The sequence below is a fragment of the Callorhinchus milii genome, unplaced genomic scaffold (genome assembly GCF_018977255.1).
Source record: "Callorhinchus milii isolate IMCB2004 unplaced genomic scaffold, IMCB_Cmil_1.0 Scaffold8, whole genome shotgun sequence".
NCBI lineage: Eukaryota > Metazoa > Chordata > Chondrichthyes > Chimaeriformes > Callorhinchidae > Callorhinchus > Callorhinchus milii.
Window position 1 is genome coordinate 979,942 of NW_024704749.1, and position 25,931 is coordinate 1,005,872.

At 46.1% G+C, this 25,931-nt stretch overlaps 2 protein-coding genes across 2 annotated transcripts in view; one reads left to right on the forward strand and one right to left on the reverse strand.

The window, feature by feature from the left end:
• Positions 1-2,450: 2,450 nt before the first annotated feature.
• On the reverse strand, positions 2,451-10,496 carry LOC103189628 (homeobox protein goosecoid-2). Its single transcript, XM_007910079.2, has 3 exons — positions 10,358-10,496; positions 3,112-3,383; positions 2,451-2,583 (listed from the first exon to the last, which is right to left on the reverse strand). The coding sequence occupies exons 1-3, from the start codon at positions 10,362-10,364 to the stop codon at positions 2,506-2,508; spliced, it is 357 nt and encodes a 118-aa protein (XP_007908270.1). The 5' UTR covers positions 10,365-10,496; the 3' UTR covers positions 2,451-2,505.
• Positions 10,497-16,695: 6,199 nt separating this feature from the next.
• The window catches only part of si:ch211-225b11.4 (thyroid adenoma-associated protein homolog), a 40,182-nt gene continuing 30,946 nt past the window's right edge, over positions 16,696-25,931 (forward strand). Inside the window, exons 1-8 of the mRNA XM_042337338.1 lie at positions 16,696-16,808; positions 18,437-18,614; positions 19,356-19,442; positions 20,882-20,909; positions 21,702-21,850; positions 22,234-22,356; positions 24,159-24,279; positions 25,410-25,558. Of these exons, the coding sequence (XP_042193272.1) occupies positions 16,696-16,808; positions 18,437-18,614; positions 19,356-19,442; positions 20,882-20,909; positions 21,702-21,850; positions 22,234-22,356; positions 24,159-24,279; positions 25,410-25,558 (948 nt within the window). The remainder of the gene's footprint in view (positions 16,809-18,436; positions 18,615-19,355; positions 19,443-20,881; positions 20,910-21,701; positions 21,851-22,233; positions 22,357-24,158; positions 24,280-25,409; positions 25,559-25,931) is intronic.

Sequence of the window (25,931 nt, forward strand, 5' to 3'; positions counted from 1 at the left end):
GAGGCCCTCCAGTTTAAGCAACTTGCTCATTAATTGCTATTCTTGAGGGTTGCCTTCTGTCGCTCGGCCCTGTCAGAATCTAGCGACTTATTGCTCAGAAGAGATCCTGTGTCCACTGGTACCTTGGACCGTTACCTCTGTGGGCGTGTTGTCATTTACTGATAAGAGGTGACCCCCGGCCCCTGTCTGTTATTCTTTTAAAAACAGAGAAAACCAGATGAGTCCTATCCCATGACTGTCAGTCCAGTTGACCCCCACACTTAACTTAAAAGTTAACCCATTCACAACATCTATTATGATTCTAGCAATATACAAAAAGTGTATATTCTAACATGGCCATCCAGGAGCATATAGATATTAAAGAGGAGAGGACCGAGGATACAGCCCTGAGGAATATCACACCAACAGTGTGAGGTGGAAGGAGAATATCATTTGTGACTTTGATCAGGACAGTCTTGGAAGTGTGGGCAATGCGGAGACCGGATTGGAGAGATTCAAACAGGGAGTGCGTGGAAAAGAAAGAGTGCAGCTGGGAAGCAACGACTCATTCCACTACCTTGCAGCGGAAAGGGAGGTTGGAGGTGGGATGGGTTTTTTGAGGAGGGTTGATGGCAGCTGTTTTGGGATGGGATGGGACTGTGCCAGTGGACAAAGAGAGGTTACGATGTCTGTAAGGAGGGGGCAAGGTTGTAGATCTGGGAAGTTAGAAGAGGGCTGGGGTTAAGGGAGCACATGGTGGTCTTCATTCGGGAGATGATGGAGAGGAAGGAAGAGAAAGACGGGATTGAAGGTGTAGAGAGAGGGATGGAGGGTTAGGGGTGGCAGTAGCAAGAGCAGAGTTAGCAGACTGGATCCTCTCGATTTTGGCTAGAGGAGGTCCATCATCTCCTCTCATTTGGATTTTGAGGAAAATAGTGCCATAGGATCTTATATCCCTGAACTGGCAGATGGGGCCTTGGTTTAATGTCTCATCTGAAGGATGAGATGTTAAACATCCAACAATACAGCACACCTCCAGCACTGCACTGGAGTGTCATCTTAGACAATATGAGTTCCAAGACCCAATGAGAGCTTGAACCCACAACCTTCTGACTCAGTGACAAGAGTGCTACCAACTGAGCCTGACTGACACACAAGAATCAACAACTGGGACAGATGCCCCTTGTATCTTCCAATCAATACCCTCAATGTCAGCCTTTGAGTCACACAGAGCCATGATTCCACACTTGGCAGTGCCCACCATCATATCCCATTCAGTGGCTCAGTGTTCAAGATGGTGAATGCCTGGAACAGATACACTAAGTCTATCATTCAATGACATCTAATATGTCTTTGATGAATGCATCAAACACGGTGGGTGACAATCAACAGGCTGGCCTTACCTCCCTTTCAAGCGGGATAGACTCAGTGCATCTACCATTAACCCTTACACGATCTTGGAGTTGGAACACACATTCCAGATAAAATTAATTATTTGTTCATGTATTCCCATGGCTTCTAGTTTTCATTTTGTTGGTTCAAGTATTTTTCCTTTATTTTCCTAACAGTCAGTAGGAACCCGGTTGTTAGTCAATTGGTGGATTGCTTTCCAGGGAGTAATAATCCCTTCAAAAAAGTAAATTATAATAATAATTTGGTTACTCACTCCACAATTCTTTGTGGGACACTGCTGTGCACAATTGGCTGCTGCATTTCACCCACAAAATATACAGTCAATTCACTTTACAGTGTATCCTGTGAAGCGCTTTGAGACATCTTGAAGACGTGGTAAGGCGCTATATCAAATGCAAGAATTATTATTATTATGATGAGGATTTCATCGGGCATGAGGTTAAAGCACTTGTGCATGCTGATGAACATAATGTAGATGTGTTTCTCCTGAGCCTCACGACATTAGGAAATCTTCTCATGAAAACTGACGCAGCCTGATCCCACCTGATCAAACCACAAGCCTCCATTGTGTGTTATACTCGTGCAGTGACTACCCGAAGCACCACTTTAAGAGCCACTAAAATCAATGAGATCATTCAGTGGTTCTCGGTCTCACTAGGGTCACCCCTTGTGTGGATAGAAACCACAATTGTTGGAACACTGACTGAGTATGTGCCTCAGAGTGAGTCCTGGTGACTAGCGCTAAGGACATCTCCAAGGCAAGGTGGCAATTCCTTGCTTTCCATTTTAGCTTTCAAGAGCATTTTGAGTTACCTTCTGCCCTCTCGTCACCCACGTTCCCTCGTCAGCTCCCCACCTCTTGGTGGGGTAACTCTCGTCAGCTGGTCTTTTGAGACATGCTGCTGACGCGAAAGGCATTTTATAAATACAAATTGTTATGGTTCTTGATGGTGGTATGAACCTGTACTGCAAGATGCCTTTAGGAAGTGAGAGGAGGAGGCAAAATTGGAAGGCAAGAAAAATACAAAAACATTATCTGTTATTCTTGTGTTCCTTTATTTACAGATAAGGTTGGGAGCTGAGGAACATTAGGCAAAGCTCCACTTCTGCAACTTAGTTCGTTGCTGCTTCTGATTCAGATGAGGTTCGATTCTGTCGTCTCCACTTTGCTCTTCGATTTTTGAACCAGACCTGAGAACAGACAACATTTCAGTAAAGAGGACACACCAGAACTCATATTAACTGTAGCACTTAACAACTTGTCAGGACCTTGTTAGACTATAATTCAATGCAGCTCATTTAAAATACGAGGGGATTGTGAAGAGTTGGAGGTGGGTATCAGGTCAGTGATGAGAGAGAGAAGTGATAAGGGAAAGGGGCATTGCAAAAAGAAGTCAAGAATGAGGATTTGAAGGACGGAGACTCCCCAAAAGTCTATGTAATTACATTCCAAGTGACTTGGTGGTCTTTTCTCATACTTGTCTCATACGCTCCCATGTGTTCTTTTCTTATACTTTTCTGCCACAGACTTCTCTCACTTCTGCCACGTTTCACCCACAAAATATTCAGTCAATTCACTTTACAGTATATTCTGTGAAGTGCTTTGAGACGTCTTGAGGACATGATAAGGCGCTGTATCAAATATAAGAATTATTATTATTTTACTCGCTTCTTCATCTCCACTTCATCATCTGTGCACCGTGTTGATAGATTCCCTACCTCCACCCGCTCCTCCCGCAGATGCACCTGGATTGCCAGCTGTTCCCGAGTTACCACATCCGGGTACTGGTTCCGCTTGAACATGGCTTCCAGAGCCTCCAGCTGCTCCTCGGTGAAGATGGTGCGGTGTCGACGGCTCCTCCTCTGGATCTGATGGAGAACATGGAGCTCGAGCTCTGTCCTGCCTTCTGCCTCCTCATCCTGGCAAAGAGGGGGCCCCAGCGCTCGGGGCCAGTGAGAGTCACTCACTGGGACCCCCAGGATTGTCAACTCTAGAAACACATGGAGGACAATTACAGCCAAAACAGTTAAAAATTAGATCAGAAAAAAATTATTTTACCCAGAAAATGTAGAGTGCGCTGGAGGCAAAGTCAACTTATAGCTTTAAAAGGGAGCTAGATAGATAATTGAAAAGTAACATTTTTAAGGGATATGGAGAAAAGCCAAAGGAATTGGATTAAAAGAATTGGTAAAATGTAATAAAACAGTTTGAAATGTTCAATAGGGCTGAATGCCTCTTCCCATTCCCATTGTGTTCATGTCTTTCTATATCACTGGTGACATTAATCATGAGAGTTGTGAACTTAGGTCTGTTGTAGTAAAAAAAGATGGGAGCTTAATTGGGACTAATCATGGGCAGAATGTTGTAGTATGGAGTAGTATGTTATAGTTTGTAGTAGTATTATTATTATTATAGGGTAAACAGATCACTCATAATACTGTAGAGTCACAGCAGCAGTACTGGATTACCCCAGTCCTTGCCAGACTGGCTGCCTGTCCCAGAGTGGATCGACTTCAAGATCCTCACCCTTGTCTTCAAATCCCTCCACTCCTCTGCACCCCCCGACCTCTCTGACCTCTCTCTCCTCACAACAGTGCCCATTGCCTTCGTTCCTCCGGGACTGGCCTCCTCCTCGTCCCCCGAGTCCTCCACTCCACCCTCGGTGGCCGTGCCTTCAGCCACTATGCCCCAAGGCTCTGGAACTCCCTTCCTCACTCCCTTCGTCTCGCTGCCTCCCTTCCCATTTTCAGGTCTCTGCTGAAGACCTTTCTTTTCGACCGCACCTTTGGTCACCTTCCTCCCCCTCCCCCCGGCTCCTCCCCCTCCCCGGCTCCTCCCCCTCCCCTGTTCCTCCCCCTCCCCAGTTCCTCCGCCTCCCCCCAGCTCCTCCCCCTCCCCCCGGCTCGGCTCCGGCATCCATTACTGTGAAGCATTCTGAGACTCCGTCTGGCGTGGAGGGCACTATATACATCCAAGTTGTTGTTGCTGTTGTTGAATTGAGAATGAAGTTGGCAACCAAGAGATCAATGCAAATAAAATATCACTTAGCTAACTCCAAGGTGGCATGTTTGCCAGTGTCAGTATCAAGGTTACCCTCTGTGGAAGACTCAGTAGCCCAGTTCCAGGTCTCCAGGGCACCACTGATGACAGACGAGCCAGCCTGCTCATCAGCGGGATTTGCAGAGACAGACTGAGGACAGGGATTCTTCCTATTCAATTCCTGTTAATTCTGAAAGCCAACGCCCTAACAGGTAGAGTTGTCCCAGTTGGACAAGCAGTAGGAAACTTGGCAGACAGTGAAATCAATGGCAAGCTATGCAGTTTTAGCTGGTTAGACTCCAGCAGTTACCCCAACGCACATTCTGGTGTCTTCAAGCCTTGGCTCTTGCCAACCTGTGTCTAAAGCTCTCCAGAATTAGATATGCAGGATGCATCCCTCCAGGGAAAGAATGCATATTCCATTGTAGGTTTGATCCATGGAACTCTCAATTTGCTCTGAAGCGCTTACTCACGATGATGGGGTTTCACATGTGTCAGATACCCGGCTGCAAACTAAATCATCTGAGTATCAGAGTGTATGACAGAGAGGAAAAAAGTAAGAGCACAGTCCAATAGACTGCAAGGTACTTGAGCTGACCCATATAGATAGACCTGCAGCTAATAGGTCTGTCTTTGTGGCTCAGCTCAAGTATAGAATCATAGAATATTACAGCACAAAATGAGGCTATTCGGCTCATCGTGCCTGTGCCAGCTCTTTGCAAGAGCCACCAATCAGCCCCCCCTCCCTCGCTCTTTCCCCATACCCTTGCAAATCCTCTTCAAGTATCTTGCAGTTTAGTGGAAATAGAACGGAAAGTGACTGTTGGCTGTGTCCTGTGTCTTCATTTAAATTTGTAAAGAAAACAAGGTTAGACCACACAGTCGTGATTATAATTCAAGAAGGATATCATGGAAAGTACGTCGGAGATTTACTTGGATGTTACCAGGGATAAGAGGATACATCTGTCAGGAAAGACTGGACAGATGAGAGCTTTTTTTCTCAGGTGATGAGATGATTGAGAGATGATCCCCAATGACTGGTTTACACTTCCAAGTACTGCCGATTAGTCAGGCTGGTTGTGCTGTCATCAGCAGTGCGCTGGAATACTGCGGACCTGCCTGGCTCAGGAATTGGACTACTGAGGCCGCTACAGATGCCTGGCCTGATTCCGACATTCCATACCAAACACGTCATCTTGAAGCCAGTTCAGCTCCAAGGAGAGCCATCGCTGGGGGCAGGGAATCCTCCCACTGAGCTCCTGTTAACCCTGAAGCCAAAGACCTAATAGTTAGGGTGGTCCTAGCTGGACAAGCAACAAGAAAGCTGGACAGCAATATCAATGGCAAGCTGGATAAACTCCAGCGGTTTCCCCAACACACACTCCGGGGTGCTCAAGTCTTGGCTCTTGCCAAACTGAGCCTAATACTTTCCGGAATTAGGTAAGCAGGATACAACCCTCCAGGGAGAGACTGAGCATTCCATTTCACCCATCTATCTCTGGGATTTCCGTATGTAGGTTGAATGCATGGAATTCTTAGTTTAGGTTTAGATATTCTTAAGCATGGTCAGATACCCGGCTGACCAAAAACAAAATACCTGATAGAGATGTTTAAAATTATTAAAGGGTTTCATAAGGTGAAATCAAGTAGACTCATAACAAAGATGAGTCCATAACAAAGGGACGTAAATACAACTTAGTCATTAACAGATGTAAAGAGCGTTTAGGACAAACATCTTTACATAGACGGAGGTGAGAACTTTCCAGTATGTTCTGTGAAGTGTTTTGAGACGTCTCAAAGGCGTGATAAGGAGCTATATCAAATGATATCAAGGCACTATATTTGAACTCGCTGTCAGAAGTTGTGGGTAAAGTAGAAAGCATCAATATAACTAGAGGAAACAATGCATACATGAGGGAAAGTGGAGGGAGGGAGACTGGGTAGGAGGGAATTAGGATGGATTGTATAAACACCAGCACAAGGACTGAATGGCCTGTTTTGGTTGCTGTTGATTCTATGTAATTCTATTTAATTTTAAACAATCAATTGTTTTAAACAATTCACTTTAAAACCACCAATAAGCAATCAAACCGTCTTTGATTGCTTATTGGTGGGTTTAAAGTGAAGTATCTCAGTGTACCTAAGAACATGGACACGACCCTCCTGAATTGAAATGAAGTTCCAACGCAGGACTCCCAGGTCAGCAAACGCTCACTAAATAATCAAGCCCACTATTTGAGCCCACTATTTGAAGTGTCTATTAGCATAAAGTAATTTGGATTATTTGGCGGAGCAGGTTAAGCCTGATGGGATGTCTGCAGACAATCTAACAGTCACTGGTGCTGAAGTCAAAGAGGAAGCAAATGCCAAAGAAATGTTACAAAATCCAGAACTGCCAGTCACATAATAACAATAATGCTTGCATTTGATATAGCGCCTTATCACGTCTTATCTTATTCGAGACGTCTCAAAGCGCTTCAATTTACAGTACATTTACTGTAAAGTGAATTGACTATATTTTGTGGGTGAAACGCAGCAGCCAATTGCACACAGCAATGAATCGCAAGCAAAGTGATCAANTTTTTTAAAGTGATTGCTACTCCCCCACCCCGGAAAAGTGAACCCCCAATCGACTAACAACCATTTCCTACTTGCTGCTAGGTAACCAGAAGTGTGTGGAGTAAGGAAACTTGCCCAACATTTCGCCCAGGCTGGGAATTGACCTCAAGTCCTCTCGCTTGAAAGGCGAGTGCTCTAACCACTAAGCTACAGGACTCCACAATGCCACATCACTGCTTTCAAACTTATCACAATCAGCAGAGAGAAGGATCCTGCAGATCCAGACTCCTCTAACATTTCCCTTGATATGACAAATTCTCTCTATTTATGATGTCCCCGCAGAGGAGATTCCACAAACATTTTGGAAACATGGAAATCCTAGAGAATGGATTCTTCAATGATGAATGCAATGGAGTCCTGTATCCCAGTGGTTAGAGCCCTCACCTTGCAAACAAGAGACCTGGTTTCGATTCCCGGGCAGGCGAAGGTTGGGCAAGTTTCCTTACTCCACACGCTTCTGTTTACCCAGCAGTAAGTAGGAACCCAGTTGTTAGTCGATTGGCGATCGCTTTTCCGGGGGGGTAATAATTCCTTCAAAAAATAAATAATAATAATAATTTGGTCACTCAATCCACGACTATTTGTGGGACGCTGCTGTACGCAATTGGCTGCCGCGTTTCACCCACAATATATACAGTCAATTCAATTTACAGTGTATCCTCTGAAGTGCTTTGAGACGTCTCAAAGACGTGATAAGGTGCATATCAAATGCAAGGATTATTATTATTATAATTTTCAGCAAATTCAATATTTTAAAATGAGATAATAGCACATTCCTTATTAGGAAATATGTTGATATTTTCTGAAATATCCCGATTCCGGATTTAGGAGGTCGCAGAGGTCGGGGGGAGCAAGACCAAAGAGGGCTTTGAAGGTGAGGACCAGGATCTTGAACTGTATCCTCTGTGTGATGGGAAGCCAGTGGAGTCGGGCGAGGATGGGGTGATAGGGTCACGGAGTCTGGTGCGGGAGAGGACACGGGCTACAGAGTTCTGGATGATCTGCAGCCTGTGGAGGGAGGAGTTGGGGGCCGACAAGCAGGGAGTTTGCGTAGTCAAGCCTCGATGTAATGAAAGCGTGTATGAGGCTTTCGTATATAATGAACGCCAAATTGTAAAGTATAATTAGCACCAAAGAAACCGAATTAACTTAACAAAGTTGAAACTACACAGTAATTGAAGCATGCTAAAGGTTAATGCTTTAGTGATTGATGTTAATTTAATTCCCTGAAAATTAACTGCAGCTTATGTGAAGATCACTCACACAGTTAATAAACAAAAAACAACTTGTTAAACTAAGCTGCACTTTATTATTGATTACGAAAACCATTAATGGTAAAGATCTCTCTGTTCCTGCAAATCCATTTTTCTAATGTATATCACAACAAAAACACGTGTTAAAGCGGTGTATCAAATGCAAGGATTATTATTATTATTACTATTCCTTCAATTGGATTGCATGCTGTAAAGTCACTCCTTGAAAGTATAACTGGTTACCTGGTGTGGACGAGCTTCCTGAAGGGGACAGCCCATCGGAGTGCAGGCAGCAGCAGCAACAGCAGGAAGCAGTGTTCAGGGCAGTGCTTTGCAGCACCAGGGGAGCAGGCAGAGATGGTGGGTAAGAGAAGAGCTGCTCCAATGGTGGTCCTTCAGAGACATGCAGGGATCCAAAGGACACAGCCCGCTGTAAGGGAAGAGGAAGCTCTCTGCTCTGCTCCTTCGGCACAGTTGATAAAATGTTTTCGATAGTAAACGATCTCCTTGGAATGGACTTGGTGAGTCCCAGGGCAGGTACCGCCAGGGAAGTCATTGATTCCCAAAGCCCAGAAAAAACATTTGCTGCTCTCTGTGGTGTTTGGGCACCTAATTTGAAATCCCAGGCATTTTATACTCCATATACCGCACTTTTTTTTATTTCCTATCCATTGCCTCATACATGAATTCAACCTAAAAAATAATCCTCAAGCAGGAAAATCTCCACAATAAGGCATTCAGACTAATCTCCCCAGGTTTACTGAACAGGATTGGAGATGTGAGATTCTGCTAATCCTCAGAGCATTCGCTCAATAGGAAATCTGATTTGTCCCAAAATGAGTTTGGATGAAAAACTCTTATGATCTCTGTTTCCTTTAGTCCTGATTGGAAAGGTGGGTGGGAGCAATCTGAAATCGACGAGACACTGTTAACCCTTGAGGATGGGGTTTCTCGTGTAACATTTCAACTTCCCTAAAACAGATAGGGTTATCAGTTTCCCTGATGGCTCAGTCAGTAAACACACTGACTGTGATTGGAAACACCCACATCCAGACCAAGCAGGTCAGGTTCAATCCATTGGTAAATGGACTAATTGCAGCCAAATACCATTATATTAATAAAATATAATAATAATCCTTGCATTTGATACAGTGCTTTATCACGTCTTCAAGATGTCTCAAAGTGCTTCACAGGATATATTGTAAAGTAAATTGGCTGTAGATTTTGTGGGCGAAATGCAACAGCCAATTGCACACAGCAGTGCCACACAAACAGTTGTGGATTGAGTGATCAAATTATTATTTTTAAAAACAAATTTTGAAGGGATTATTACCCCCAGAAAATAATCTTTAGCATTAGGGGAATTTGTCTCAGGATCCCTGAGGGGGAAGGGGAATCACCCAATTTCCAGCTGATGATTGCTGTGGTGCAATTGCCCTCTGTTACCCACCCAAGTGGTCATTGTTTATGCTTTGGCAGTGAGTGCTGGTAGGCCATTCAACTCCAGATGTCACAGTAGAGCCTGACCTATCTCTTGCGCACACAACCAGTGTAGCAGTAGTTCTGGTTGGTTGTCCCCTATGTATCCTGCAAACCCAAGCTCCAATGGGTAGGGTGGTCCTGGATAAGCAGTGGGAAGGCTTGCCAGACAATGTTCACAACCGCAAGCTATGCGGTGTTAACTGGTTAGACTCCAGCAGACACTCTGGGGTCCCCAAGCTTTGCCTCTTGCCAACCTGTGCCTAATACTTTATGGAATTGGGTGAGCAGGATGTGTCCCTCCAGGGAGAGAGAGCGCATTCCATTCCAACAATCTATCTCTGGGATTTCCATGTGTAGGTGGGATGCCTGGACATGTCAGCTTGGTTTGCAGTTCACATTCACTTGTGTTGGACTCCTGACTTGGATGTTTGCCTTACTAACGTTTTTCAAAGATGAGTAGCATATACTTATGAAAACAGTGAACGTGGTATAATGTATACTTTCACTATAATATAGGAATGCAGGAACGGTACAGACTGGTCCCAAAGTAAAAATATATATCATCTCTTACCTTGCATCAATCTTTTTCACCATGTAGTTATCGAATTCCCTCTTCAATTTGCTAATATGTTGTACATCTTTTGTTCCTTTGGATCTTCTGCATTGAATAATTTACCAAAAAAACAGGAAAACACAGGATGCACCTTCAGCCACCATTCCTGTGCTAAACAACAACAAGAACTTGGATGTATATAGTGCCCTCCATGCCGGACGGCGTCTCAGAGCGCTTCACAGTAACAGATTCCGGGGCCGAGCCAGGGGGAGGGGGAGGAGCCAGGGGAGGGGGAGGAGCCAGGGGGAGGGGGAGGAGCCAGGGGGGGAGGAGCCAGGGGGAGGGGGGGGAAGGTGACCAAAGGCGCGGTTGAAAAGAAAGGTGTTCAGCCAAGACCTGAAAATAGGAAGAGAGGGAGGGGAAGGGAGTTCCAGAGCCTCGGGGCATAGTGGCTGAAGGCACGGCCGCCGAGGGTGGAGTGGAGGACTCGGGGGACGAGGAGGAGGCCAGACCTGGAGGAACAAAGGCAATGGGCACTGTTTTGAGAGGAGGTCAGAAAGGTCGGGGGGTGCAGAGTAGTGGAGGGACTTGAATACAAGGGTGAGGATCTTGAAGTCGATCCTCTCTGGGATAGGCAGCCAGTGCAGTCTGGCCAGGACTGGGGGGATCGGTGCGGGTGAGAAAGCAGGCTGCAGAGTTTTGTATAATCTGGATTTTATGGATGGTAGCGGAGGGGAGACCGGCGAGGAGGGCATTTGAATAGTCCAGCTGAGAGGTGACAAAGGCATGGACCCGGGTTTCAGCGGCTGTTGGAGTGAGGTATTGGCGGAGACGGGCGATGTGTCGGAGGTGGAAGAAAGCATTTCTAGTGAAGGACCGGATGTGGGGGAGGAAGGATAATTGGGGGTCGAACCTGACCCCTAGGTTGCGTATGGGTTCGGAGAGTTTTAGTGGGAGGTCGAGTAGGTGGAGGAGGTGAGAACCGTGAGATTTTAGACATTGACGAGAGCCAAAGAATATGGCTTCCGTCTTGTCAACGTTCAGTTGAAGGAAGTTTGCGCACATCCAACCCCTGAAATCTGACAGGCAGAACATCAGGGGACTGGGGGGCGCAAAGAGAGGTGGAAAAATAGAGTTGGGTGTCATCTGAGTACATATGGAAGTTTACCCCATGTCTGCGGATGACATCCCCAAGAGGGAGCATGTAGATCAGAAAGAGGAGGAGGCCAAGGATGGATCCTTGGGGTACCAGCAGGTGACCGGGTGAGAGCGGGAGGAGAAGCCGTTTGTGCAGATATATTGCTGGTGGTTTGAGAAGTAGGATTCGAACCAGGCGAGTGCGGTCCCACTGAGGTGGATGATGGAGGAAAGGCAGTGGAGGAGGACATATTAACCATTTAATATGCAAAATCTAAAGACACAATATATCTGAGACAGTCGTCCAAATGTTCTGCAAAAGGAAAATACTTTACTAATACTCAGAGGCTCTTCAGAAGTCAGTGGAATGTTGTGACTTGCAATGACTTCTTTTTAAATAGAAATTGCATCATTCCCCAACTCCTCAATTCAGTACAATAGTATTTTGTTTATATAAATTAAACGACAGAATGGGTGATTTGTCAATGGACATTGATTTGAGTGAAGACCTTCCAAAAACAATTATTTATGTTAGATGTTTGGAATCTAATTATTGTCCTCCTACACCCGACTCCATTCTATTTTTAAGAAATATTAGACTTCAACCTCAAGAAAACTGAAGTGATAGATTGCTTTTATTCAGTTCCCAGGGTTTTATTTTCTATAATGTAATACTCTCTTTATCGAAGAATTACAGGATTTAAAGCAAGCCCATCACACAAAGCTGGCAGTTAAGTGGAATGAAATGAGATAACAGTAAAAAAATCTTTTCAGTCCATTCAATTGTCTGTAATACCTATCCGCTCCTAGATTTAATATTCACTCTGACTACACTGATTGGATCTTAAGAACGAGTATTTTTCAAAGAAGAAATCCCTTATCACTTGTGTAGAGGTTCAAAGCTGTTATAAAGGATAATCTGCTTCACCATTCATTTTACAATAGAGTTTTATTTTTTCAGGCTCTAAGTAGGAAATCTTACCATTCTTTACTGAAGCAAAGAAATGGCGTGTATTATAAGAGCCCACTCACCCTAACACAAAACACATTGCTTGATCAGGGAGCTGTTAACTCCCTGAGAGCTGAGGAATTTGTGTTTCTATTGTTACAATTGTGGTGAGATATTTCATCTTTTTTAGTGCTTTATGAGTGAATTTTCTTTTGCGGAGAGGCAATTTTCTACCCTCCAATTTTTCCCCTGTAAATTTCCCCCTCTAATTTTTCCGCTCCTGAAGGGAGTCAGTGTAGTCCAATCAGTGGAGTCAGGCTTACACTGAGGTTTGTTTTTCATCCAGGAACTTCCAAGCACTTTTTCTGTTAACCTGATTATTGGTGGTTCCCACCTCTCCCCACTGTAGGAAAGATGTCAAGCAATAGAAGGGTTGCAGAACTTTACTGGGATGAGTGGTTTGGTCTATCAGCAGATTTTTTTTGCTGGAACAAAGATGGTTAAGGCGTGACTTGATCAAGGTCTTTAAAATTATGAGGGGTTTGGATAGAGTCAAGAGGGAGAAATTATTTCTACAGTGAGCCAATGACTAGAGGGGCATCAATTTAAGATAGTTAGTAAACAAGCAAATGGGGAGGTTAGGAGAATTTGTTTCATGTACAGAGTAGTTTAGGATATGGAATGCCTTGCCGGGGGTGATGGTTGAGGCAGAATCTGTATTTGCTTTTCAAAACAGAACCAGATAAATGTCTACAAAGGAGTCAGCGACACAGGTACGGGGAGAGGGCGGGTAAATGGGATTGAAAGCGTTGAACATTTGAACATACAAATTTGCTCAGGGAAAGAAGACTAAGGTCCATCTAGTTCCCCTTCCACCATCCTGACAGTCGCTTGACATGTCGTGTCACAAACTATATACTGTTTCCCCAGATATTATTTTCTAGCAGAAATCTATCCTACTTGTTCTTGAAACAAACAACATTTATTGCTCTTAAAAGAGCCAGCATAGACATGATGGGCTGAATGGCCACCTTCTGTGCCAAAAGTTTCTATAATAATAATAATAATCCTTGCATTTGATATAGCGCTTTTCACGTCGGGAGGACGTCCAAAGCGCTTCACAGAACACACTGTAAAGTGAATTGACTGTATATTTGTGGGCGAACGCGGCAGCCAATTGCGCACAGCAATGTCCCACAAACAGTCGTAGATTGAAAATGACCAATTTATTATTGTTTTTGGTTTTGGAGGGATTATTATTAAGCTCTGTGTGGAGTAAGGAAACTTGCCCGAGGTTTCGCCCTCTGCCTGGAATTGAACTCAGGTCTCTCACTTGCAAAGCGAGTGCTCTAACCACTGAGCTACAGGACTCCACAGGACTCTATGGTTCTTTGATGTGATCTACTCCCAGAGCCAAGTTCCCACAGATCAGGATGACACACTCCAATTACAGGAATAAGTCACTATTTGCTACTTGCAGTTGCTAGTCTTGACCCCACTGTTCTTGTCCACCTTTTCCTGTTGCCAATAGATTCCTGCAAATCCTGCCTCACATCACAAGATTGCAAGATTAGTTTGGATGAAGAAGGCCCTTCAGCCCATCTGATCTCATCCCTCCAGAACACAATAATAATAATCCTTGCATTTGATATAATGCTTTTCACAGAATAGACTGTAAAGTGAATTGACTGTATATTTGTGGGTGAAACGCAGCAGCCAATTGCACACAGCAATGTCCCACAAACAGACGTGGATTGAAGTGACCAATTTATTATTTTTTTTCTTGAGGGATTATTATTAGGCATGTGGAGTAAGGAAATTTGCCCAAGGTTTCACCCTGCTGGGAATCAAACCCATTTTTCACCATTTGGGAATCACCATCACAGCATTGAACTGTTTTTCAAATGAGTTCAGTGTCTGTGCCTCAACCACATTTCCTGCCAACCTGTTCCAGTCATTAATTACCCTCTAAACAAAGAAAAACTTCCCAGTGTCCTGGCATTGCCTGTGTCTTCTTGTTCTACTCTCTTGATACATCCTAAGGTATTATTACATTTTCTACACCATTATACAATCTACTCTGAGTTGTTTTCTCTCAGGACTGAAGAGCCTTGCTTGTCTGTTTGTCCATAGCCCACTCCTCTGACACTGTGGATCATCCTCGTTCCTTTACTCTACACTGCCTCTAAAGCCTGGACAGTACCTTATACAATTTACAGTTATATAGCAGCTTGAACATCAAGAGGACATCACAATGTACTTTCAAATACTTATTGGCACCTGAACTGGGGTTAGAAGCCGAAGAAGGGGAGGGGAAAGATGACCAAAACCGCAGTCAAAGTGGTATGTGTAGAAACTTGCCTTGAACGAAAGGAGGGAGGGAGGGATCCTGAGATGGAATTCCAGAAAGCGGGGCCAGAATAGCTGAAAGCCCATCATCTATATGCCATCGGTGACACAAAATAACACCAGTTCTGAGTGCTTTTTGGTGAAACATTCACATCCCTCCCTAATGGTGTTAAGCAAAGTCAAGTTAATACATACGTAACACAGTTAACTAAATACTGAGCTGGGGAAAGCAGGGCAGACTTGCCATGGTCCATAGCAGTTCGGTGTTAAGGGTTCGTCTAAGAGATAAAAGTGCCTGGCAGAATAATGGAGATTGTACAATATTAACCTTTTCTGTTGTTTCACTTATAATATTGGAAACATTTATTTTTTACGTTTTTAATTAAAAGTACTAAACATTGCTGAAGTAGGAGAAATGTAATTATGATTGAATGGAATATAATCTTCCCTGTGAAGGCAGAAGCCATAATCCTCTCCTCCGTTAGATATACAATTGTCCTGCCTGAGTGCTCAGTGGTTCAATAGTAAACAATAGTTCAAGATGTCTTAAATATCTCATAGTGCCTGGCTACTGTGCTGAGACCCCAGGTATAAAAATGGTATCTCAAGACAGGATTGTATTGATCAATTATTTCCATTTCTTATCTATTAATGACTCTGATTTTGGATATCCCACTGTACCGACTAAACTGACAATGGGCGTGCAATATTAGAGGTGCCGTCCTTCGGATCAGACATTAAGCTAGAAGACGAGTAACTCAAGGGTTAGAGCACTTGCCTCGCAAGCAAGAGGACTTGGGTTTGATTCCCGGGTCAGGGCAAAACGTTGGGCAAGTTTCCTTACTCTACACACCTCTGTTTACCAGCAGTTAGTAGGAACCCGGTCGTTGGTTGATTGGCAGATCCTTTTCCAGAGGGTAATTATCTCTTCAAAAATAAATAATAATTTGGTCACTTTAATCCACGACTGTTTGTGGGACAGACGCTGCTGAGCGCAATTGGCTGCCGCGTTTCACCAACAAAATATACAGTCAATTCACTTTAGTTTATTCCATGAAGTGCTTTGAGATGTCTTGAAAGGATTATTATTATAGCTCCATCCACTACACCATCGGTACTTACAAAAGTATTCTGTAAATTTATTATTAAAGCCGTTTTATGACACCCAACTCTATCTTTCTGCCTCCACCCTCAACTCCAGGACCACTGCTGTCCTGACAGACTGCCTGTGGGACATCAAGTCCTGGATGAGGGCAAATTTCCTACAGTTGAATGTGAACAGAGACTGAGGCCAACTCCTCCCTCCACAGCTGCAGATAATCCAGAACTAACTCTGCAGCCCATGTCCTCTCCCGCACCAAACTCCGTGACCCCATCTCCCCCACTCTCGCCCGACTCCATTGACTCTCTATCCTTCAGGTCCTCACCTACAAAGCCCTCAATGGCCTCACCCCACCCCACCTCTGTGACCTCCTAACCCCCTACCAACCCGCCCGCTCCCTCCCCTCAGCCGCTCCGGCTGCTCCACATCCCCGACCCACCCGCCCCACCATTGGCGGGAGAGCCTTCAGCCACTCTGCCCCCAACCTCTGGAACTCCATCCCCAATCACTCCGCCTCACCCCCTCCTCAGCCTCCTTCAAGTCCCGCCTCAAAACCCTCCTCTTCGACCATGACATCGGCCATGGTTTCCATTTCATGAAATGAAAAGGGTCTAAAATGAAAACGGACGTCCTCCCGACGTGAGAGGCGCCACACACCTGTAACCTCACTGCTGCTGTTTATAATGCAGAGAGAGCAACAACAACAACAACAAAAACCGCCCAATCGGGCGGGAACATTGGCTGCGGCAGCGCGAGCGCTGAGGCCCTCCCGCCTGCAGGTGGCGCTGCTCGGGGGCCCGGTTGCTGCTGGAGGTGGAGATGGCGCGGGAGCAGCGCGAACCCCTCCACACCCACAGCGGGAGAGAGGGCCCGGGCCCGGGCCCCGGGCAGCACCTCAGCCGCCTCACACAGCAGCTGCGAGAGGTCCGCAGGTAACAGCAACAACAACAACAACAAGCACAGCGCCTCCTCACGCCATTGAGGCGCCTCAAAGCGCTTCACAGGACACACTGTGAAGTGTAGTGACTGTGTGCTTTGTGGCAGCCAATGGCCCACAGCAGCGTCCGCCCCACAAACTGCCGCGGATCGAAGTGACCGCATCGTCATTTCTTTTCGAAGGGATATTGTTATCCCCGGAAACGTCACCCGTCAACTCCCCCAACGCCAGGTCCCGGTAACCAGGCGCACGCGCCCCCGCGCAGTCAGGAGACTTGCCCCCGCCCCGCCCCGCCCTGCCCGGGGACCGAACCCAGGGCCTCGCCAGGGCTGTAACCACTGAGCTCCAGGACTCCCTCGACGAGCGTCACTCCTTTATTTAAGAGAAGGAACCAGGAAAAGCCAGAAACGGGGGTCGCCAGACAGGCGGCGGGAAGCTCCGCGACGTCCCGTTAAGGACCATCACGATATCAAGGTGTCAGGCGGCGGCGCTCTACCTCCCAAGTTTGAAGTTGTGGGTTCAAGCCCCACGAGGGGACATTGAACTCACATCATGTAGGCAGACACTCCAGTGCTCTGTGTGTGGGGCGCGGGGGGTCTGCATTGTCGGAGGTGCTGGTCTTTGGGTCAGACGTTAAACTGAGACATTCAGTTGATTTTCCTGTCCCTCCTGTGCCCTAAATGGTACATAGACTGTAATGGGGGGAGATTCTTGCCTGTGCTGAAATGATTCAAAACATGTGCATCACATCACTGGTCCCAACACCCAAAGGTGAGAATCAGATATTATTGGCCTAACCTATTGCCGCTGCATAGACCATCTTGAGTTTTTCTGAGCTCATTTTAAGGAGCTTTCAAAATCATTGCACCACACATTACCTTAAGTTTACACTAAACCTAAAAACGTACTCCCATCCACTACCATCCATAAAATCCAACTCATTCAGAACTCTTTCGCCCACATTCTCACCCGCACCAAACTCCGCTCCCCGATCCCCCCAGTCCTGGCCAGACTGCACTGGCTCCTGTCCCAGAGAGGATCGACTTCAAGATCCTCACCCTTGTATTCAAGTCCCTCCACTCCTCTGCACCCCCGACCTCTCCTCTCTCCTCAAAACAGTACCCGTTGCCTTCGTTCCTCCGGGTCTGGCCTCCTCCTCGTCCCCCGAGTCCTCCACCCACCATCAGCGACCGTGCCTTCAGCCACTATGCCCCAAGGCTCTGGAACTGCCTTCCTCACTCCCTTCGTCTCACTCCCTCCCTTCCCATTTTCAGGTCTCTGCTGAAGACCTTTCTTTTCGACCGCGCATTCGGTCACCTTCCCCCTGGCTCCTCCCCCTCCCCCTGGCTCGGTCCCGGGATCCGAAACTGTCAAGCGCTCTAAGACGCCGTCCGGCATGGAGGGCGCTATATAAATCCAAGTTATTGTTGTTGTTGTAGTATCACTGTGTTCCTCCAGAGGTGCTGTGGTGCCTTTGCCCCAATTGGTGGTTGTTGCCAACTGTCTGATACAACTCACTTGTAAGCTTTTCTGGAACCAGAGATATTATTCCCATCTTCCCCTCAGTGTTTTGTGTAATTCGCAAACTTCAGTGTTGTAATTTGTTTTGGGATCTGTTTCCAGGAATACTGGGAAGCGATGCAAAGGGAAGAGCTTGGATGAGGCGCTGCAGCTTGTGAAGGGATTACGTGAGGAATTGTGGGAAAGGACGGATGAGGAGTTAGCTCCTCTGATTTGCTATGTGCTCCTTCTTCACACAGAGAGCGTCACTCACCTCAGCACCTTTCGGTGCTTTGAACAGGTACTGGAGTTGTTGGGTACAGAGGATATGTGTGTATGTTTGTGTGTGTGAAGGGGGTATGATGATGAAGCCTAAAAGATTATTGTGTAATTCATCTGTCCCTTTGTCATGGGAGAAGCTCACATATTTTTGTCTCCACTAAGGAGCCAGTCTGCCTCATGCCCCAAAGCCTCTGGGCCAAGCAAAGATTCCCACTTTCTTGTAACTTTACAACAACAATTTTACATTCCGTTCCACCATTGGAAGTTCCACTTTCAGCCACTGTGCTCCAAAACTCTGGAACACTCTCCCTCAATCCCTCCGCCTTGCCCTTTCTCCCCTTTATCAAGTTCTGCCTGAAATCCTTTTCGACCGTACTTACGGTCACCTTCTGCCACTCCCCCTGACTCGGAGTCAGCCTCCACCACTGTTAAGCACTCTGAGACACTACCCTGCTTGGAGGGTGGTTTATAAGTGCAGGTTGTTGTTTAAACGTGGGAGGGAGAGGGTAAGTTGGAGGGCATTGTGGGATGGCGTTTCAGAGAGGGGCCGGGGGTGGGGGCAGGATCACTCACCCACTGATGGTGGAGGCTGGTTGGGCGGGACACATGGGACAGGCTGTTGTACAGTGGGAGCAGCCTGGGCAGTGGAGTTGCAGGAGGTCACAGAGACAGGGCGGGAGCAAGGCCATGGAGAGATTATAAACAGTGAGGACAAGGATCGAGTACATCACAAGTCGCTGATCAGTGTCTTTTTTTGCAGATTATTTTGCAGCTCGCAGAGGTCAAGGGCTCGTTGGTAAAGGAGAAGATGCAAAAAAATCTGATTGAAATGGTGCAGCCGAAGAGAGTTAGTGTTGTGCTGTTCACAGTGTTACTATTCTTTTACAGACCTGCAGCCACACACTGCTGCTCAGCGATGGAAGGGAGGGGGAGGGTCCCTTTTGTTGGTTTGAAACCTTATTTACTCTCTTTGCTCTTTAGTGATTATCACAAATTAACTGTCTAAGTGGAGCACAGGGACACCTGTCCTGTCCACCCACTCCACTGGCTCACTGGGTAAATACACTGTCCCTGAACCATCCAGACAGAGAGGGACTCAGGTTTGATCCCTTGTCTACGCTCAGTGCAGTGTGCTTTGCCAGCGATGCATGATAAGATCGACTCAGCTGTGTGACAATGTTAACACTCACAGTTTAAACATCTACTGACACGTCTGGGTTCCATGAGCTTGTCAACCTCATCCTCGGCCAACTCCACTTGCCTCCCCATACCCCAGCGGATTAAGTTCAAAACCTTTGTCCTATAACATTTAAATTCCTCCATGGTCTTGGCCAACCCTACCTCAGCCACTACAAACCCAGCTACTCACTGTGCTTAGTAGGCGCTAGCCTGCTTCACGTCCCCAGCCCCACCATCAGCAGGCGGGATTTCAGCTGATCAGTTCCCACTCTTTGGAACCATCCTGGAGTCCCTTTGACTTGCCCATTCCCTCGCCTCCTTCCAGGCCTGCGTCAAGATCTTCGTCTTCGTCTTTGACAATGCCTTTGGTCACCTTTACTCTCTAGTCCCCTCAGGCCCCACCCCAGCAAACCTTAGATTGTCCAGCACCTTAGGACACCCTCCTGACACCCTCCAACACTAAATAATAATAATAATCCTTGCATTTGATATAGCGCTTTTCATGTCTTCTAGACGTCTCAAAGCACTTCACAGAATATACTGTAAAGTGTATTGACTATGTTTATGGGCGAAACACGGCAGCCAATTGTGTACAGCAGCGTCCCACAAACAGTCGTGGATTTGTTCTTGTTTTTTTCTTGAGGGTTTATTATCAGGTGTGTGGAGTAAAGAAACTTGCCCAAGGTTTCGCCCTGCCGGGAATTGAACCCAAGTCTCTCGCTTGCGAGGCGAGTGCTCTAACCACTGAGCTATGTACTTTAAATGTAAAGTTGTTGCAAACACTCACAGTCTTGAACACTTACTGACACAGTTTCGCTCGCACATTAAGAACAACCACTTGGGAGTCTGACCCTCACAGATATCTATCACAGCCTGAGATTGTGAAATCTCTGGTTTCATGGTTGCACTTCAATATTGAATCACAGAATTTATAGAGTTCAAGGAGGCTGTTTAACTCATTGAGAATAACTAGCTCATCTGCCGAAGGCAGTTCCACAGTCCCTGCTCCTTCCTGTTTTTTGGCCAGTTGTACAGGTGTCTGGAAATCTATGAAATGGGTTGATATGTACTGAGCTTCTCATCACATGCCCTTGCGTTATCTTTCAGATCCTGTCTCAGAAGGACCTCCAGATAGGTGCGTGACTCTCAATTACCTGTCACATTCTCTCCTGCCCGGAGCCTGATGCCATCAGCTGCTTCTGTTCAGTGGCAGTTTGCTCCCAGTGTATTTATAGAATCATAGAATGTTACAGCACAGAAGGAGGCATTCGGCCCATTGTGCCTGTGCCGCTCTTTGGAAGAGCACACAATCAGCACTTTCCCCATATCCCTGCAAGTTTTACCTCTTCAAGTACCTGTCCACTTACATTTTTTAAGTTGTTATTAAATCTGTTTCCACCACCTTTCAGGCAGTGCATTCCAGACTGTAACGACTCTCTGTGTAACAAAAATTCTCCTCATCTTATCTCATCTCCCCTCTGGTTCTTTTAATAATAATAATAATAATAATCCTTGCATTTGATATCGCACTTTTCACGTCAGGAGGACGTCCCAAAGCGCTTCACAGAACACACTGTAAAGTGAATTGACTGTATATTTGTGGGCGAACGCGGCAGCCAATTGCGCACAGCAATGTCCCACAAACAGTCGTAGATTGAAAATGACCAATTTAATTATTGTTTTTGGTTTTTTGGAGGGATTATTATTAGGCTCTGTGTGGAGTAAGGAAACTTGCCCAAGGTTTCGCCCTCTGCCTGGAATTGAACTCAGGTCTCTCACTTGCAAAGTGAGTGCTCTAACCACTGAGCTACAGGACTCCACATTTGCCAATTATCTTGAATTATTAACCATGAGGATGGCAACAGCGGGGCAAAGAGCCAGGGTGCAGTAAAATATAGTAATACTGGTGCATTGACTCTCTTTGCAGTGTGTGGCTTTGTGGATGAGAGCAGCCTTGGCCGGCAGATCTGGAGGGACAATTTGGACCTGCTGTTAAACAAAGTGGCTGACACGTTGAGTGACATGGTGGAATGTGAGAGCCAGTACAACAAAGACTGGTGCTACCTGGCCATGAAGGTGAGACACCCCATCACTGTTTTTATTAATAAACCTAAGTCAGGCCCATGACCTTCCCTGCAGAGTCTGCTTCCCCCATAGCTATGAATATTATTGATCTTTCAACTAGTTATCTTAAAAAAAAGTAATAATTTGGTCACTCAATCCACAGCTGTCAATTGGCTGCCGCGTTTTGCCCACAAAGTATACAGTCAAATCACTTTACAGTATATTCTGTGAAACGCTTTGAGACGTCCCGAAGACACAATAAGGCGCTACATCAAATGCAAGGATTATTATTGTATATCAAATGCAAAAAAATATGATTATTATGAATATGGCTTTATCAGTGGACATTTTTGATCCACTGCGACATGCTGCTTATATTGTTCCCTGCCTTACAGCTGTGCCTCCAGATCTTCAGGAATATGCCCGAGGAGATTGAACCCATGGTGTGGGGGGGTCAACAGGGAACACTGCACCTGCAGAGGATTCTGGGAAATCTCTTGCGGGTCATCGCGGGAAGGGTGAGTGATTGCCGTGATTACCTGCCTCACAGAGGTTGGTTTATCCCAGTTATATCAGGGTCAGGATTGGTGGTGGGTTTGGAACCCTGTCTCTCTGAGGGACTTGCCTGGTCAGAACCATTGACTCTGCATTTGTATCTCGCTGCCAAATAAACGTAGATTCTTGATGGTTGGCTCTTGGGTGAAGATATGATGGCCATGGGAGAGTTCATCAACTGGATAAACTGCTCACTGCCCCCTCATTCTCTCCACGTCAGACGGTCTCTTCCTCACTCTGACCAGCAGGTCATTGGGGGGGAAGGGAGGGTCATGAGTTTGTATCTTAGATTTCTATGGTTTCAACTATATTGAAAGTCCTCAGTCACCTCTTTCCTTCCAAAGTGTCTTTTCTACGGCGGTCTCTGGTCCAGTTCCTGAGCCAGGTGGGTCCCCAGTATTCCAGGACACTGCTGATGACAGCACAGCCATCCTGGCTCATCAGGAGGATTTGGAAGGTCAGACCAGTCACAGGGGGCAGGGAGTCATCCCACTCACTCCTGTTAACCCTGCAGCCAAAACCATAACGAGTAGATTAGATATATTATAGACAAAAAGGAATAATAATAATAATCCTTGCATTTGATATAGTGCTTTTCACGTCGGGAGGACGTCCCAAAGCGCTTCACAGAACACACTGTAAAGTGAATTGACTGTATATTTGTGGGCAAACGCGGCAGCCAATTGCGCACAGCAATGTCCCACAAACAGTCGTAGATTGAAAATGACCAATTTATTATTGTTTTGGGTTTTTGGAGGGATTATTATTATTAGGCTCTGTGTGGAGTAAGGAAACTTGCCCAAGGTTTCGCCCTCTGCCTGGAATTGAACTCAGGTCTCTCGCTTGCAAAGCGAGTGCTCTAACCACTGAGCTACAGGAATGAAAATAACAGAAAAATATAAAATGTGGTTTTAGCAGCAAGTTCTCCGTGGAACAATGAGGGAGCTCTCTAGGGTATCCCTGGAGACCTCACCATCACTGTCACACTCTCTGTCCCTCAGATAAGCATTTTCATCGCCCATTTTGCCCTGTTCTATAAACGTCAAGAAACCATTCAATTCTGGTTCACTTGGTGATCAACATCAATGTTTATAAATTGCCCCTCACGCCGGGGAACATCTCAGTGCCCTCCACAGCATTTCAGCAACCAAACGACTCTTGTTCACCCTCAGTGAGAAAGCATCTTTGTAACAACAACTTGCATTTAAATAGTGCCCCTCACACCAGGTAGCATCCCAGAGCCCTCGACAGTGGCAGAGCATGGCGCCGAGCCGGGGGGGGGCGGGGGGGAGGGTGATGTGACTGTAGGCACAGTCGAAGAAGGTCTTCAGGCGCAACCTGAAGATGGGGAAGGAAGGAGCAAGATAGAGGAAGAGTGTTCCAGAGTTTCAGGGCGTAGTGGCTGAAAGCGCGGCCCCCAATGATGGAATGGAGGGCACAAGGGACATACAGGAGGCTGGAGCCAGTCGAGCGGAGGCAGCGGATAGTGGGTTGTGGGGTGTTAGCAGATCAGAGAGGTAGGGAGGTGCCAAGGCATGAAGGGATTTGAAAACGAGTGTGAGGGTCTTGAAATTGCTCAGTTCGGCGAAAGCCAGTGAAACAATGGTCTTTCAATAATCTCTCACCCTTTAACCTTCCAGACTTTTTGTCTGTGGGAATATAGTGGCTGAGACCATTTTTAGGGGAGAATGAGAGACCTAACTCTTGGGGATGTAGGTTTGGGAGCAGGGAATAATCTAACAAGTGATATTTCTGTTTGCTTCAGATATTGAGCAGAGACTGCAGGCTGCTGGCCGGCACAGCTCTAGTGATGCTGATTAACACAGTCTCTGACCCAGAGAGGGGAGCAGCAACAGCCCACTCACTGCTACACCTGGGGTATAAAGGTCGGTCAGGCATTTCTAACTTTTAGTTTCAGTACAAAATGGTTTATTTTTTATTTTATAGGGACTTTATATGTGGAGAGACTGGAGAAGCTGGCGTTGTTTTCCTTAGAGCAGAGTAGGTTAAGGGGAGGTTTAATAGAGGTGTTCAAAATTATGAGCGGTTTTGATAGAGTAAATAAGGAGAAACTGTTTCCTCTGGCAGGTGGGTTGGCAACCAGGGGACATAGATTCAAGATAATTGGCAAACGAATCAGAGGGTAGACGAGGAGAATTTTTTTTACACAGAGAGTTGTTACGGTCTGGAATGCACGGCCTGAAAGGGTGGAAACAGATTCAATAACAACTTTCCAAAGGGAATTGGATAGGAAGCATTTGCAAGGATATGGGGAAAGAGGAGGGGAGTGGGTTTGATTGGGTGGCTCTTCCAAAGAGCCAACCCAGGCACGATGGGCCGAATGGCTTCCTTCTGTGCTGTAATATTCTATGATTTGTAATTTTTATATTTCCTTAAATACATCAATGCTCCTTCTCTTGCCTCTCACAACGTGATAAGGTGCTATATCAAATGCAAGTATCGTTATTATTATTGTCAAACAAACAGAACATAGTTAACCAGGCACAATTTCAAGGTTTATTCCAGTTATAATTACTGGGAATTATTACATGGGAAGAGGTCACCTATCCTGGTCATCTTTTTTTTATCATTTAACCTCAATTACAATAAAGGATAGAAGCTCATCAGAAAGTCCATCCAGAAAAAGCTGTCAAGAAAAATAAAAATGACCTGTGTTTTGCCACAACCACATCAATGCATTTATATAGCACTCTTAACAGTGTTGGAGTCTGACAACGAGCCAAGGCGAGACGGAGTGGGGAGGTGACCATAAGCATGATCAAAAAGGAAGGTCTTTAGGCATGATTTGAAAGTGGGGAGGGAGGTAGGGGGCAAGGCAGCCAGATTGAGGGAGAGAGTTCTAGAGTTTCGGGGCGTAGTGGCTGAAGGCACGGCTACCAAAGGTGGAGCGGAGGGGATGAGGGACAAACAGGAGGCCGGTGCCAGGCGGTGGAGCCTGGCAAGGACTGGTGTGATGGGGAATGTGTGTAAGATGCCTGTGTTGTCTGTATTGTAGAGGAGCAAGAATTTGTCTTGGGGGAGCTGAAGGTGTCACTGCCGGTGCTGAAGACTGATGATGCAGAGAGACTGGTGCTGAGTCGAGGCCTTGTTACCTGCCTTAGGAAGGAGATCCTGGTGTGTCGGCTAGCAGCATGTAAGAATGGGGTAAGACAGTAATAATAATAAAAAATAATAATTCTTGCGTTTGATATAGCGCCTTATCACGTCGTTGGGCTGTCTCAAAACTCTTCACAGGATACACTGTAAAGTGAATTGACTGTATATTTTGTGGGTGATAAGAAGCTGGTGGCGAAATTGTTTAAATACAACAACAACTTGCATTTATATAGCGCCCTTCGTGCAGGATAGGGTCCCGGAGCGCTTAACAGTGGCGGAGTCTGACAAATAGTAGGGTTTGGAACTTCACCGATAGCTGACCCACCCTCACCCGGCTGCCACATGCACACAAACTGTAGGGGGGACTGTAGAAAGAGAAGGAGCAGGAACCCTGGCTGTTTTTACCGTTCCTAACCTTGGG